General features: G+C 42.3%; 1 protein-coding gene and 1 non-coding gene across 18 annotated transcripts in view; one reads left to right on the top strand and one right to left on the bottom strand.

The window, feature by feature from the left end:
• The window catches only part of ENPP2 (ectonucleotide pyrophosphatase/phosphodiesterase 2), a 136,185-nt gene that overhangs the window by 77,659 nt on the left and 41,755 nt on the right, over positions 1-16,771 (top strand). For 9 of the 17 annotated variants that reach the window (XM_015474536.3, XM_015474535.3, XM_059893287.1 and 6 more), the window contains 5 exons: positions 45-100; positions 5,130-5,195; positions 6,582-6,654; positions 13,523-13,631; positions 16,707-16,771. The exon at positions 16,707-16,771 is cut by the window's right edge and continues 61 nt beyond it. In XM_015474536.3, the coding sequence (XP_015330022.1) occupies positions 45-100; positions 5,130-5,195; positions 6,582-6,654; positions 13,523-13,631; positions 16,707-16,771 (369 nt within the window). Of the gene's footprint in view, positions 1-44; positions 101-5,129; positions 5,196-6,581; positions 6,655-11,160; positions 11,317-13,522; positions 13,632-16,706 lie in introns of all 17 variants that reach the window. The other 8 variants (XM_015474534.3, XM_015474533.3, XM_059893286.1 and 5 more) reach the window with 1 other exon arrangement.
• Positions 3,849-3,928, bottom strand: MIR2285N-6 (microRNA mir-2285n-6). The gene has a single exon (NR_107786.1). It is a non-coding gene; the product is annotated as a microRNA mir-2285n-6 (primary transcript).

The raw sequence follows: 16,771 nt of genomic DNA, 5'->3' as shown, positions 1-16,771 counted from the left end.
AAAAGTCAAAACATGTTCTAAGCCTCTTATATTTTCCTCATTAGCTATGGATTACAGCCACGAAGCAAGGGGTGATCGCTGGGACATTCTTCTGGCCTGTGTAAGTTACCTCTATTTTGTCAATGTTTGTAAAATTACAGTTATGATTCAGTTTAAGAAACATTCATTCAATTTTATTTCGTTTAAATGTGAATGTTAGTGTAGACCAACTTATGAGTGTTTTCTGACTCAAGACAACCCTCCAGGTACTTTGCGGGGGATCCTCTCTCTCTCTCTTTTTCCCTCTCAATTCTCTTTCCCTCACCCGTCTCTCTTTTCCCCCATCTTTTCTTAACAGAATGGAAAGAGGATTTTTCTCTTCCACATCTAGTCATCCTTTAGATTCTTCTGTTCCTGTTTGTAGATTTTTGGTAACTTGGCACCTAGGGAATGTATATTTCTCAAACCATTTATTGCTGTGATTTGAGTTATCATTTTCTATAAATGTATTACAACATTCTATATTTATTTTGGTTCATAATTTTAAAGATCAAACGTGTTGTTGAACAGCTGATGTAGTAGTCCAGAGATTGGAAACTTCAGACAGGAGACCAAGAGGAAGTCTCTGTTTCCCCCTCATTTTCCTACTAAGCTCCAGGGTTTCCTTAATAAAAGAAAAGAAACTGCTTCTCTTCCCCACAGAGGTGATGGGGCCGATTAGTAATGTTCATGAAACAGTCTTAAGATGAAACTTACCTAATAAAAGTGTCAACATGTTGATTATGTTTGAGGTTCCTTAGTAAGAGAAGGAATCTGTTTCAACTTTCATGGGAATTTTGTTCCCACTGAGATGTTCTTTCCATCTTGTTTTTTTTTTTAAACCACCTAAAGCTGTTTCCATATTTGCCTCTTATGCCGTAACAAAAATCTGACTATTCTGTAATAGTAGAGTGCTGAGAGCAATCACAGGTTCAGATTAATCCAGAATGGTACCGTCTATATTCTCAAAATTCAGGAAGAAAGGTAGCTTTTTCAGATTTGAAGAGCTAAATTGAAATTGGGTTTGGTGATTTGAAGCTAAGACAGAGAGTATCTCTTAAAAGTCTCCCCCTCTCCTCCCCGCCCCCCCCCTCCCCCGCTCCTTTTAAAAAGAGATCTTCTTGGCTGAGAAAATGTGCATGTTAGAAGTGACATGTTGATTTATCAGCTTAATCTTATGCATAACATTTTTTAATCCTTGGCAGTCATTGATGCTTATAGAAGTGATTTCTTCTTCTCCAGAACATATTTGGCTGGCAGAATGGAGAGGCACCAACAGTAGAATTAATACTTAGTCCTCACCCTTACCCCCCAAAACTGCTGCAGAGCTTCATTGAAAAGGCTTAGTGTTCTGGTTCTCGATGGTAATTTTCTCCACCCATTTCAAACCTTATAAGAAGGTAGCTTTTGTGTGCTCCAAAGACGCCTGTAGTTTTGCTTTGCTTCTCAGACTGTTCTTCTTTTATCTCTATCTTGGAAGTGACTTGGCTTCATTTTCTTTCTTTTAAAAAAAAAAATGTCTTTAGAACTTAAAAAAAATGGTCACACTTCTAGGTATTTATTGGAATATATGTCAAGGAAATCTACACATCATCCATACTGAAAATTTTTAAATTTAGGCAGATTCAAACGATAGCCTTAGACCTTTGACAGTCATCTTTCTAACCTGGTTCCATCCTGCAGCCTAGAATTAGCCTTGCTTTTCAAGTGATAGTATTTCATTTCAGAATCATGCTCAGCTGTGTCTCCATTATGTTCTTTTCTGTCGACTCATGCTCAGAGCAGTAGTTCCCCTTGTGTATGGGTCTCAGATTGATTCCAGTCCCAGCTCTGCTGTGCAATAGGTTGCTGACCCTGGACAAGGGTTGTAATCTCTTGACAAACCAATGTCTTCATCTGTAAATGGGAATGGTAGTGTCTTTACCCTAGGGCATCATGAAGATAGAATGAATTAACAAATGGTACTTGTTTTCTTATGCACATTATCTCTTTCAACAATGACCAGACAATGGCTATCTATATATGACCTAAGGTAATTTGTTCCCCTTTAGCACTAAATTCCTCATCTAGTTCATCTTCCTTTTTTTTTTTTTTCCTATTTCCTTTTCTTCTTCTAACATGTCTAATGTTCTTAGTCTCATGAGAAATTCTGTATCAACCAGAAATGGTGAAGACAACTGCATGAATCCCTTTCTGTTTGGAGTACCTGCTTCCTTTGTCAGATCTGTTTGTACTGTGTCTGCATCAGATTTTAAATGTTCATGGCTCGGGGCCATGTCTTTTCTAGTCTCTGAGGCTTTTTCATAAATGCAGTCTTAGATCTACAGGGAAACTTGGAGACCACTCTGTGTGACTCCCCATGTCTGTGATCAGAACGCCGAGGCTTAGAGAGGTGAAGTGTTGTGCCCAGGGTCATGGTTTCAGCGGATACGCAGAGCCCCACATGCTCATCTCATGTCTTACCACGGGCATGCCTTTGCCCAGAAAAGGATGATCACCTGCTTATCTCTCCAGGCAGAGAATGGTAACTCTTCCGTATTGGTTTTTTTTTCGGTAGGGGTATCTTGTATCTTTATTTATATTCACACAAATGCCTTGAATGTAATATGCTTTTAACAGATATTTCATGAGTGAGTGTATCGTTTCTGTGGGCCTGTGAATCCAGAGCTTCTCTGGTGGTCCAGATGGTAAGGAATCTGCCTGCAATGCAGGAGACCTGGGTTCAATGCCTGGGTTGGGAAGATCCCCTGGAGAAGGAAATGGCACCCCACTCCAGTATTCTTGCCTGGAGAATCCTATGGACAGAGGAGCCTGGCGGGCTGCAGTCCATGGGGTTGCAAAGAGTTGGACACGGCTGAGCAGCTGACACACACACACATGAATCCAGTCTATAACGATAGAAGCTCACGTTTTTTACTGTGCCAGACACGATTCTAAGTGCTTTACATTGGTTATCTCTTTTAATCCTTACAACCACCTTGTAAGATAGCTCATTTTAGAGAGCAACAAAAGGTTAAGTAACTTGCCAAAGTCACATCACCCATGTAAACCTCAGAGCTGATGTTTTTTCCCCTACTTGTCAAGTACCCCATCCAGAGAAGGCGTTTAAAGGGTGAGCATTCTGAGCTTGAAGCAAATTCTGTTAATCTGTATTTTTCCATTAGCATCAAGTGGGTCCATCAGAATCCATCTTTGTGACCTAACGCCAGTTCCGTAAAATAAAGCAGCTGGTAGGTAGGCAGTGGAGTAAGGCCCAGCGGAAAGACTGCGACACTCGCTTTTCTTTTAAGTTAGGAAAGAATTCAAAGTATGCAATTATTTTGTTCAGATACAGGGGATTTCTAAGGATGAGGAATTAAATACCTCAGGCGATTAAGCTGGCTTGGCTCTGCCTACTTCTGTTCAATTGTAGGATGTAATAAACACGATAATAAACACGATCACGCTTCTTCAGCAGCATTGGAGTCTGTGTAAGTGAGAACTTGTTTTATGGTGAACATGATTTTGTTGGGCTGGTAGGATAGTTCTGGACCGAGAAGCGGTTAGAGAGAGGAATGGCAGGCAGGCCCAGCGTCCCTCCGGCAAGGGTCGTGGTGGGGGGTCGGGGGGCAGACTCTGGGGGAGGCTGTTGAGTGGAGCTGCCGACGTAGCGGCCTGCCATGACTCCGAAGGGCTGTCTTTCCCCCGGCTAGCCCATGCTCGTGTCTGCCAAAACGGAAAGCTGAAATGGCTCACCTAGTATCCCATAATACATTTTTAATAGTTAATTTTTTAGAGCAGTTTTAAGATCACAGTGAAACTGAACAGTGGGAGCAAAGATTTCCCATATATTGGCTTGGCCCAAAAGTTCATTCGGGTTTTTCCAGAACATCTCATGGGAAAACCTGAGCAATTTTTTTGTCCAACCCAGTACCTCCATCCGCATCCCCACACTGGCACAGCCTCCCATGGTATCAACCTCCCCCAGCAGAGTGGAACCCTGGTTACAAATGATGAACCTCCACTGATACATCACTGTCACCCAGAGACCGCAGTTTATGTTAAGCTTCACTCTTGGCCACAGTCATTTCTACTATCCGCAGTTAGACTTGGGCTTCAGTTTAAATTTATTGTGAACATGCTCCAATGCCTCCAATCTTGGATGAGGGAGCAGAAAAGTATGTTATGCTTCTTGTTAGGAAAAGAATAAGCAAATTTCCCCATAAAGACATCACTCAGCTTGTGAGCATCTTAATGTAACTAAGTCATGATACAGTCCTATCATGCTAGCCGAGAGCTCTTGAAACGAGGGCCAGACTGAGGGTAATTATATTTCAACAGAGGAATGAGACTTAAACACAAAAGTCATTGTGGATGAAGATTATACCCTTTTTGTCAGTCTCATAATTATATGTGCCTATTCTTGATAGATTTTTTATAGAGCTAGAGGAGAATTTCCCGAATACCTTTCCTAACCCCTTATTTTATAGATGAGGAACTTAAAGTTTCAGATTCAACAGTGTTTCTTAAGTCATATAGCTATTTCGAGAGAGCATGGTGACTAATCTCGATCGTTAATGAAAAGAAGGACATTTGTCAGCACTTAGTATTTGCTGAGCTCTGTGCATGCCTTCTGCCTGTCTTGCCTCATTTCATCCTCACAACCAGGCTATGCAGTGTGCCTAACTATCATCTTTATTTTACTAATGAGTAAACTGAGAGGTCAAAGAAGTCTAGAGGTCAAGAGAGGTCATACTAGCGGAAGGCAGGCTGAGGATGTAAGTCCTGGTCCTTGGTGGCCACAGCTAACGGCTTTACCCACTAAGTGGCAAGGGTTCTGAGTCTAGGGTCCTTTTGGTCTGCAGCCAAGCCTCTCTGAGCAAGAGTTCGACTTGACTGTGAATCAGAGTTTCCAGTCTTGTCTTCTGTGGCCGAGGCTGAGCAACATGACCTGTGGCAAATAGAAATGGACATTTAAACACTAATTGGAAAAGGGATCTTTTACTTCAGTGAAGTGAAAACAGATGGCGGTAAGTAGAGAGCTTTTGGCCTGGGTGCAAGGGCAGGCGCTCGGCAGGCTGCAGTTGGTGGCAATGCCTCCTAACCTCATGCTTACTGGTTGCCGCCCACAGGGTGATCCCCCACGAGCGGAGAATACTGACCATCCTGCAGTGGCTGACCCTGCCGGACCACGAAAGGTCTGTCCCCTCCCCGGCTCCCCCCTTCTTGCTTGAGTGTGTTTCTGTCTCGGGGCGGAACTGGGTGAGTAGCTCGATGGACTGTGCAGTTGGAGCACAGCCGAGGTTTGCTGTTGTTACTGGTTTTCCTATTCTGAGCCTTAAACAACCTCCCTAAGAGGGATTTAGGGCACAATGGACGTGGGTTATCGAGGACCGTTTAATTATATGAATTACTCCAGCTGTTAATCCTGGTCACCACAGCAGAGCTCGAGGGAGTTCTTGGCTTTGGTAAATAAACCAGCAGCATCCCAAGAATTGGGAAGCATGAAGACTGACTTTTGAAAAGGTTTTATTTTATCGAAGTGTAGTTGATTTACCATGTATTAGTTTTTACTGTCGGAGAAGGCAATGGCACCCCACTCCAGTACTCTTGCCTGGCAAATCCCACGGACGGAGGAGCCTGGTGGGCTGCAGTCCATGGGGTTGCTAAGAGTCGGACATGACTGAGCGACTTCACTTTCACTTTTCACTTTCATGCATTGGAGAAGGAAATGGCAACCCACTCCAGTATTCTTGCCTGGAGAATCCCAGGGACAGGGGAGCCTGGCGGGCTGCAGTCCATGGGGTCGCACAGAGTTGGACACGACTGAGCGACTTCCCTTTCACTTTTCACTTTGATGCACTGGAGAAGGAAATGGCAACCCACTCCAGTGTTCTTGCCTGGAGAATCCCAGGCACGGGGGAGCCTGGTGGGCTGCGGTCTATGGGGTCACACAGAGTCGGACACGACTGAAGCGACTTAGCAGCAGCAGCAGCAGTTTTTACTGTGCACAGTGGGTCGCATGTGTGTCACACACACACACACACACACACACACTCCTTTTCATGTTCATCTCCATTATGTTTATCACAGCACGTTGGCTGTAGTTCCCTGAGCTGTGTATAAACAATCCTGTGTAAGCAGTAAGGACTGCTCATCCATTCAGTAGATAATAGCTTGCATCCGCTAATCCCAAACTCCCAATCCAGAAGACTGATTATTTTCACGAATGGAGTTGTTCTTTCAGGCTGCAGATTGCATGGCCCCGTGAACTCTCACTGGGTTCTATTATCTTAGGGATCAAAGACCTGAGTTTGCATTCAGATTTTCCTTGTGAGTTTTTATTCCTGAAGGTGGTAACCAGGTAGTTACCACAGTGGGGGCGGTGTAGAGGGTGGTGGGTGTGGAAATAATAGAAAACAACAGAAAAACAAACAGTAAAAAGACTTTTTCCTTGGTAAGACTAACGGCGGTTGGGTGATTCACTTGATTTGCAAGGTTGTTTTGGTAATGTATAGGGATATGTGACATTCTTTATTGTGTGTGGTTTGGAGGAGATTCTGAACCTTCCAATTTTCCCGTAGGCCTTCAGTCTATGCCTTCTATTCCGAACAACCTGATTTCTCTGGACACAAGTATGGCCCCTTTGGCCCTGAGGTTAGTAGCTTATCTTCTGCCTGAGAGCCTGTGTCCCTGGGCCACCTCGCCCACTGACCTGATTTCAGGATTTGCACAAAGTCCCTTGGCGTGTTGGTGTGTGTACGGCGGATACAGAGTCAAGGAACTACAAGGGTGAAAACATTTACAAGAGTCTCAAACATGCCTGTTTCTCTTACAGGAACTTCATTTCAGATTGATTTGGTACGCAAGCATATCCTAAACTTGGTGTTCATAGGAGGGCGTTCCTGCCTTCCAGTTGGTGTTCATATATTCCAGCCACTTGGTGCTCATAGGTTCCAGTCCTGCAGGCATCAGTCAGAAGACGAAGGACCGCAAAGGGCTGGCCTTTGCTGTCACCAGGATAGGAGTGGAAAAGAATCTAGAGATGAAACCTACAAAACAAGGCCGTGCAACTGAATTCAACTCCCTTAGCAAGGTTGTGCGGTTCCGAGAGGATAGGTCAGCTCAGTGGCCTTTGCAGGTACAGGTAACCAGGAAAACACATTAGCACTGGACACGTTTTTATTTGGTAACCTTGGCAGAGGTACATACCTGTGAGAGCATCACAAGGATCAAGACTGTGGACGCATCCCTCACCCCCTAAGGGAAGCAAACTCTTAATTGAGACAAAACACTATTGAATGAATCTGTTTAGCAAAGCAGTGTGACACTCTGATAGCAAACACTCAGGAATCTTAGTAGAGCAGCTGGTTTGTAAGGTAGTATCCAGTAGAACTTCAGATTCAGGAGGTGGGAAAGGCATGTTGAGATTTTATTATGTTGTTCTTTTATCAAGTGATGGAAATTTTCCCAGTGCTCTAGCATAGATCATTTTAAAATATGATGGGATTTGGGAACCTAAATCTTTTAATATTTTAAATGTTTTCTACCACTTTTTCTTCCTGGGCTGGTGAGGTCTACATCAACATAATAAAACTTGATTTTAGATGAGAAATTATTTCACAAGCTCTTCAATAGTGGAAAATACCTCCTGTTCTCAGATAGCCAATGGCAGCACTGTTGGCTATAATTAAGTTTCCCGTGTTCAGCATAAGAATGACTAAGGAAATACAGATAAGTGTGTCTTGGCTTTACGTATTTTTGATCCAAATGCAGGATGTTTAAACAAAGGCAGTAAATACTGAGAACCATAAATACTTCTGGATACTTTAACATCAGTTCAGTGGTGGTTTCTTTAAGCACTGGAAGCTAGCAGCTATGTGAAACGTTCTTAGTTTGCCTTAAATCACTGAAGTCGTGTAAGTCCGATGCTCTTTTTCCTACTCCTTTGATGTTTAACCACTGTGCATGATTATGAAACACAAATGATACAGTGAGATAAACATCTGCATACATGAAACACAGAACTTATTCTTGCCAGAGCAAGCATGGCCGTTTTATCTTTAGGATGATTTTCCTTGAGATTAAAGTGAACAAAAGGAGCCGCATTTTATTAAGATGTTAAAAAAAATTAAAACCCAAGCCCTAAGCAGTTCCATGTGCCCTGTTTAAAGGTTCACTTTTGCTTGGATAATAGTATCCCTAAAAGACCCTGTAACAGAGGCAAACAGAGATGGGTGTAGCCATTCTTCAAAAGGCAAGAGGCTGGTACTTTAGGAGGCCTGCTCCAGTTGCCTGGCTGGTAAGTGAACTTGGAAATGGAACTTCTGACTCCCAGACCAGAAAACCATTAAACTTTCCTGTAGCACAGGAGATAAGCAAAGCGATCCATTAACAGCCGTGTTCAAACCACACAGAACATTTTCTTTATGTCAAAAGGTAGCTTTTTACAACACAGAGAAGGTATAATTCTTATAATTTTCATTTCCTTAAAACTTATAAGGCTTGGCAGTGAATGTTCTTTATCCACAGACATCTCTGGATTTCTCATATACATAGTTAAGTTATAATTACTTACTTGAAAGTGTGTGTGTGTTGATCGAGAAATGAATTAAAAGCTTTTTAAGTACCAAAAGGTGATAAACCATAATACAGGATGCTTTAATTGGCTGTAATGATGGTTCTAGGTTCAGGATTCTCATAAACATATAAATCTTTTTTTCCTCATTATTTCTGAACTGAGTTAGAAGGATTCTTGCTATATTCTTTTTAGTATTAATGCTTCTTATAACCGGGATATTCCCATATATCCACTGGGTAAAGCATTTATGATGAGATGTTGGAATGTACCTTCTGTTACGGTAACCTGAGAACTTGATCATTTTCTTCCCTTAAGAGGAAAAGGGTATTTTCAGATTTCAACTAATTCTCATTTGGTTCTAGAAATCTTATTTTTTACTGAAAGAAACACAAAACAGTTTATACTCTTTAAACATGAAAGCAAAGCCAGAAAACCCTCTTTTATGTGTGTGTGGTAGACAAAATTGGTTTATCTGCCGAGTAATCCATATCTCTCGCTTGTCTTAATAGAGCATTGCAAAGACTATACTAGCTGAGAGATTATTGCTGAAATCAGTAGCCTGCTGTCTTTTACATCTACTGAGAATATACCTTGCATCTGAAATTCAGTCACACTGACTCAACCTGGCAGCGTGCTGTGTGCTGCAGTACAGCAGACATGGTGCTTTCTGCGCCTAATATTTGAGTGTACCTTTTTTCAGGATGATTCGAGAGGTTATTAAATGAGGTGACCACACGTGGGGCTTGTAGCTCCAAGCAGTGACATATCGCTCCTGGTTTCATAGTGTAATGGTGAATGTTCTGAAAACATGCTTGCTTTTGGTTTTTGGCGCAACCTTTTCCTCTTTGACCTTCTGTGCTTCTCTCCGTGACTCTTGGTTCGGCTGCTCTTCAGGCCCGGAGGCAGAGCTTTGGCTGGCTAGTTACTACCTTCAGACGGCAAAGTATCCTTCTGAAAAGCAGGGAAATGTGCCCCCTCTCCTTCCCATCCTTTTAATAACCTCAGGCTCAGTCTTCTAAAGTCAGACTAAAGTATGGCTGGTCAGTGAAAACTTAGCTTCCGTCTACCGCTAACATTCGAAGGAGATACGTGCCGTATAATCCCTGGATGGAAACTCATTTTGACTAAATCCCCTGCTGCTCCTCTAACCCCCTGCAGCCGGAAGGGCTCGTTTCTGGAGTCTTTGGAATGTTGAGGTCTCTTGCAAATGGCCGAGGGTCTGATGGGCAGACTTGAGCGCTAGCTGAATGTGTTTGGTGACCATGACATGGTAAACTCTCTTTTTTCCTTTTGCTTCTCATCTCATGGGGACTTGGCTAAACTGGAAGCATTTAAAAACAAACCAGCAAACCAAACCGGAGTCTGGGGAGGTGCTGTGTCTGCCCATCCTCTGCAGGAGAGAGAGGATGGGACGGCAGTGTCTCTGCAGTGCTTGCTCTGCACACAGTGACGCCGCATGGCACCCGCGCCCGGGGGCACACTAACATCGCTCCTCCTTTGCCCCTTCTTGCATCCGAATGATTCTCAGAACAGTCCCCCCGAGAGAAATCAGCTAGGTAGGTGGCAGGCCTTGCTGCTTTAATTCACCTTTGCACCATCCACAAATCAGGGGCTTGTTTTTCTCCAGTATTTGGAAGTCCCAAAAGGTTATCTTCTTTCCTCAGTTTATGTATCAGCCTTTAACGCCCAAGAGATTTTCAAAACAAGATGCGTAGTACAGTCGCTACCTTCCAGACCACCACCAAGAGGGGAATTTCTAACAGAAAGAGGATAAGTAGACTCTTTCTTGATATAGATATACTAAGACGAAGAGATCTTGATGACTTTTTGCATTTTATCTAATTTTATGAGATAATTTTTTTTAAATGACAGTTCTATTTATGATTATTTCTTGGCTTGGAGTACCTCTCTACGAGAAACGTAAATTATCAGTGGGAAACTCTCTGCTGATTTGTGGAAATATCAGTATATTCATGACCAAGGAGGACTGTTTGGTATTTATGTTTCATTTCATCCTTGGTTTAAATTTTTTTTTCCTGATCCTTTCCAAGGACGGTGACAGTTGCATGGATATATTTGGTGGTCTGAACAGATACCTGTCCGAATCTGAATTGAAACTACCTCCATGAATCCCTCTGCACCTTGAAATGACTGAGTGATTAGTATTTATTTTTCAGCGAGTACTTTATAAATGGAGAGTTTTTCATAACCAAGGACCAGCCTCTCCATGACGCAGGAGTTGTGGAATACAGAACTCTGTGTCACCTTCAGGGGTATCCACAAGTAGGCTCCTCAGCCAAAAGAGATCCACACGACCAGATCCTCTTAAATTATATTCTTGTTCTCAGTGAAGAAGCTATGCCAGCAGCATCGAGTTCAATTTAGGAGGCTTCTCTCTGTAGAGTTCCCCAAATCGTCCCTCATACCGATTTCTTTTTTAATCACTTCAGAAGGAGTCTTAGTTTGCTTTTTGTTTTTTAACTAAGACTTCACTAACCCTAGATGGCAAAGTGTGAGCTTTATTATCTGACCCAGAGGGACAGACGGCTTCTGAGTCCACACATCTCTATCCGCCAGTACAGGAGAGTAGTTATGGTTCACCTTTTACTCCGGCTAAGAGACCTAAGAGGAAGGTTACCCCTAAGAGGAGACAGGAAAGACCAGTTACTCCTCCAAAGAAAAGAAGAAGAAAAGTACATAGGATGGATCATTATGCCGCGGAAGCTCGTCAGGACAAAGTAAGTTTATCCATTGTTCCAAAGCTTTGTGGCGGGCAGCCCTGGAGGTTCCCTTCAGTGCCTTGGTTTGAAAATCAGCTGAATGCATTTCAGAAAACATTTGGTGCGTCATCCTTGGCTTTGAGTCCAGAAGAGTCTAGTACTTCAGAGGTTATCACTCATGTGAAGCGTTCTTGAACTCTCAGCCAAAAACAGACACCCTTCTATTTTCTTTAGAGTTAGTTGCCCCCAAACTAGTATGAACATTTGGCTTAAACGAGTGTTAAGAGAGCTGTTGGTTTTGCTTGCACTTTTCCACAGAATTTGTCACAGTTGTTTGTAACCTTGGTTCTTGAGAACAACCCATCAAGGTAGTTGGGGAAATCCTCAAAGACAGTGTAGATTAGAACTCAATAGAGTACTGGATTAAGTTAGCGGCCTGTTCCGAGTTCAGAGGCAGTCTTAGGTGACAGACGGAAGGAGGTGAAGCAGGAGAGAGGAGACAGTGGGTGGGTAGAGGCGGGCGCATCTCCTTGTAGAGATGTGGGCCGTGTGTTCTCTCTGCGTTACCTTCACAACAGCCTCTAGGTGTTACTTTTCCAGACACCTTCAGATCCCGCCAAGGCACTATCTTATTTATTGTTTGAACTGATCACTGAGAAGCAGGTTCTGGGTTTTAGCCTGAGTCATCTTGTTGACCAAAGAAAATTAATCTGTTGCCAGGGGTTGATAGAGGTTGTGCATTTGGTATTTCTTTGTTTAAGTGAAGGTCTTAGAGAAGAGCATGGTTTCCTCAGAAGCAAACGCCACTGTCTACCCTCCATTAGTCAGATTATGCTGCATACATCGCTCTGAAACTTTCACTTGTGACTTACTCCTTGGGACAGAATTTGAAATACTGACTTCTGTCATAAAGGAAAACAAATTTACACCTTGACTTTACTGATGACATGATATGAGGAAAGATCTTGAGTCCTCTGAGAAGATGCCAATGGAAGATAATATTATGTGTCTGAGGAAAGATGATATGCGGATCCCTTCTGTTCTTGTCAGAGACATCTTGAGTGGATGTGTGTGAATGTAGCTCAGTTGTTGGAGTCAGCTAAAGTACTGTCAGGGGTTTGGCTGATGGGGTGTTTCTTGAAAATCTTTCTATTGCCCAGAGCTGTGAGGGACATCCCCAGTACCTCTAATACGTGGGGGCATTCATGCTATGGGGCTTCCTTAGTGGCTGAGACAGTAAAGACTCTGCCTGCAATGCAGGAAACCAGGGTTCAATCCCTGGGTCAGGAGGATCCCTTGGAGAAGGGAATGGCAACCCACTCCAGTATTCTTGCCTGGGAAATCCCATGGACAGAGGAGCCTGGCGGGCTACAGTCCTCAGGGTGGCACAGAGTCGGACACGACTGAGCGACTAACTGTTTCACTTTCATGCTGTCAGAAACTTCCATTTGAAGCAAGAGCATGAGAGACGAGTTATGATTCTTACGCTTTGGAAATGTTCTTTGGAGAACTGAGTTTTCATTTTTCATTAGGCTAAATAAGAAAATTTCTAGAATAAGGTCAGTGATTCACTTCTGTTTAAGTTTGAACTCTTGTAGATTTGTATTTTACTCGTAATCAGCCTGAAAGGGACTAAATTGAGAAGGAGTAGCTTGTTTCCTGAGAGAGGCCCTTCTCTTGAGAATCTGTTGTCAGAAATTGACAGTTAAGTTTTTTTTGGAACACTAGATGGGTCTCATCGTGTTAATGATGCTCTAGTTCGGCATCGTTAGTGAAAGGTTACCATTTAACCTCAGAGCTGCTTTTGATTCCCTTGGCCTCCATCTTCTTTCCATGGTTCAAAGCCTAAGTGATTTCACTCAGGGGTCAAGAAGCTTAAATTGTCCATCTGATTTTCTGCTCACTCTCAAAAATTCTTGGATGTAAAGAACATCATTATATTTTAGAAAGGCCATTTTATTTCTAAAAAGAGAATTGCCCTTAATATTTAAATTTTTGTATCAAAGAATCTTGAAAGGGATTGGATGAGGAGAGGTTTAACTTTCCTTAAAGAGAACAACTACAAGTGCTTAGACCAGGTTTCCATTTAGAATGACAGGAAAATCTCCCTAGACAAAGCTCTGCCTCTGGGCCTGAAGTTTCCTTTCCAGCATGTTTAGAAGATCTTTGAGATACTGAAAGGGAAAAAAAAAACCTTCAGGGACTAATTTGCTCCTTTTTCCAGATGACGAATCCTCTGAGGGACATTGACAAAACCGTGGGGCAGTTAATGGATGGATTGAAGCAACTGAAGCTGCACCGCTGCGTGAATGTCATCTTCGTTGGAGACCATGGTGAAACTTTCTTTCTTTATCTAAATAGATAACATTTCTGATGGTGTCGGGGAATCCCAGAAATCCCAGGTTGTATTCCACTTCTTCCTTCCCCCTTTCTTTAGGATGGGGAAAGAAATTGGACCGTGACTCAAAACTATGAGATGACCTGAGATAACCCTTGTGTTCATGTCAATCAAAACCAGGGACTTCCTGTCCTTTCTTCCAAAATCTGTCTCTTATTAAAAAGTTGCAAGGCATTCCCTGGTGGTCCAGTGGTTAGGACTTGGTGTTTTCACTGCTGGGCCCAGGCTCACTCAATCCCTGGTCAAGGAGCTAAATCTCATAAGTCTCGCAGTGCAAAAAAAAAAAAAAAAAAAAGAGTTGCAGACAGTTCACTTGTGATGGTAAGAGTTTTCTCTATGAATATGACATATCATTGCCAGTCACACCCTATACATGGCTAAAAAATCTAAACATGATGAAAAGGTGGAGACATAGGCTTCTGCTATAGAAGTGGCATATAAGGGAAATTATTTCCCTGCATTCACTGAGTGAATTCTAGACCCAAGCCAGAAGACCCTGTTTCAGCAGAGATGACTGTTAAAGAGAGGAAGAAACGGTTTAGGAAGCAGTTTTCTAAATCACTGTATAAAGGAGAAAAATTCATGGATCAAGAGCATCATAAACATTGTATGTTGATAGAGCTGGGGGAGGGATGCATCATAGAGCATTCTTCACAGGTTTGCAGGCTGAGTTCCAAGAATGCCTCCTGCATTCCAGAACTAGCAATTTGAGACCGTGACTCTGGAAAATGGGCTGCTCCCTTCTAGGAGGGTTTAGAAGAAGAAAATTGGTTGAGCCGGTGGTTCTGTTAAGATTGGGCAAATAAATCTCCCGAAACTGCTACTCTGGGCCTGAAGTTTTCTTTACAGAATGTTCTAGAAGATCTATGAGAATTAAAAAAAAAAGGAGCCCTGGGATTAATTTGCTCTTCTGCAGGGACTAAACATGACTGTCTGCAGAACCATGCCCCAAGAGTTTGACTTGGTGGAGAGCTGCAGAGAGGATAGAGAATTTGGAGCCTGTGACACAGTTGATTCAACTTAACTCAGAGGTGTCGAGGACATTTGGTCACATGGTGGAGCCAGATGTCTAAGAAGTAGATGGCTTCCAGTGAGTCACCACTGGAGCCTTGTAAAAGTCTTGGCTAGATAAAATTCGTGTCTTGCTGGTGGGAAGCCTTCTGAAATGGCTTAGCTTCTCTTTCTAAGAAGGTAACATTGTCTGGCGTTTCAGAGTCCGAGCTTTGGAGTGAGAATGGGTTGCGTTGGAGTTCAGATTACACTGTACCACTTAAAACGCTCTCCAGCCTCCTCATCTGTAGGAGGCTATTCTACAGCCTCCTCATCTGTAGAATAAGAACATCGACCCCACATCCAGAGTTAGCCTGGAGGGTGGAGGGTGATGATGCTTGAGAAGCACGTTGAAAGCAAGAGAGATGCTTCACCACTGGGGTGGCTGAAGTGACTTAGAAAGGGAGCAAATGGAAGATTGTTCTAGTCTTCCGTTCATATATACTTAGAGACTTGCCCTTCCTGGATGAACATTATTGTTTAGTCGACATTATACGTGAGTGCCTGCTCAGTGGCTCAGTCGTGTCCAACTCGTCCAACTCTTTGGGACTCTATGGACTGTAGCCCACCAGGCTCCTCTCTCCATGGAATTTTCCAGGTGAGAATACTGGAGTCAGTTGCCATTGCCTTTTCCAGGGGATCTTCCCGATCCGGGGATTGAACCTGTCTTTTGCGTTGATAGGCAGATTCTTTACCATTGAGCCACCTGGGAAGTCCTTAGTAGACATTGTACTAGAGCATATAGCTGTTTATTGTTTGAATTTTTCTTCCAGAGATTTTAAATGTTAAAAGGCAAATCTATAGGCCTTGTGCTATGTTGGGATATATTTTTCTATCTATATTTTAAAGCAGTCTGGGGTATTTTTAATTTTTTTTTTCCATAAGGATTGTATACATAGATTTTTCTTTGAAGATCATGGTTACTTCCTTCCAGTTTGTATTAAAAAAAGGAAGGGGTCTGAATCTGGGATCCCAGAGGCAATAATTTAAATTTTACTAGATCAGGACCACTCTATATTTATTTATTCCAGAACCTTAAGGTATCCTTTAAAAAAATCATTTATGTTCCCCCTCTTAAAGAATATTCAGATAGTGGATTGTACAAAGCAATATATTAAACCTTTCTAGCTTCATCTCATCTCGTAAATTCTGAAATGACGATAAAGTTCTCTTCCAGCCTCCGTGATTTGTCATTCTAAAATTTGAGTTTCTTTTTATTTATTTATTTTTTATCATTGATCAAGGCATTTTTTTCTGATGAGAGGCAGGTAGCAAATCATTGGTGGGCAGATAGTATTTGTTGATTTAAGAAACTCACCACCTAGACCCTTTTTGTGTTCTCGTTGCTGGCTTCAGCTGAACTGGTTGCACTGTCTACGCGTTATTTTGTTTTTCAGTTTGGGTGGTCGCTGGGATTGACCTTCTTCTTTCTCTCTCTTGTTTCCAGTATTGTTTATTCAGTAACATCCAAGGCCACCAGTGAAGGCAGAATGAGGATTATGTACTCAAGTCGGGAGCTGTATTAGAGAGAGAAGAGAGTTGGAAAATGAGATTTTTGTAAAAGAGACACAGGACTATACATTCCAGTGATTTGCATCACTCCCAGCTAGAAAGAGTTTAAAGCGATTTGGGATTTTTTAATGAATATATCTTCTTCGTAATGATCTTTTTTTTTTTAAAGACCGTGGTTGCTTCCTTTATCTGGTTGTTCTTGCTGAGTGACTTAAAATGGTAACTGAGACGATGCGTTTTCAGCCTTCTGGTGCTGCAAGATGATACTGCTCAATCAAAGTCTGGTGAAAAGATTATATAAAGAAGCACTAAAAAATCCAAAGTCAAGTTAAGAAATCTCAAGAGAGGGATCCTCACATTCACTTGTGCCTGAATATTATCTTTAGTGTCTGTGTTGAGATTTTAATTTTAAAATTGCCTGAAAATACTTTTTCCCCCTTTCCCATAGGAATGGAAGATGTCACATGTGATAGAACAGAATTCTTGAGCAATTACCTGACTAATGTGGATGAT

This window comes from Bos taurus, chromosome 14 (assembly GCF_002263795.3).
Source record: "Bos taurus isolate L1 Dominette 01449 registration number 42190680 breed Hereford chromosome 14, ARS-UCD2.0, whole genome shotgun sequence".
Classification (NCBI taxonomy): Eukaryota; Metazoa; Chordata; class Mammalia; order Artiodactyla; family Bovidae; genus Bos; species Bos taurus.
The sequence above is the reverse complement of the archived record's forward strand: the minus strand, read 5'-3'. Positions and strand labels throughout refer to the sequence as shown.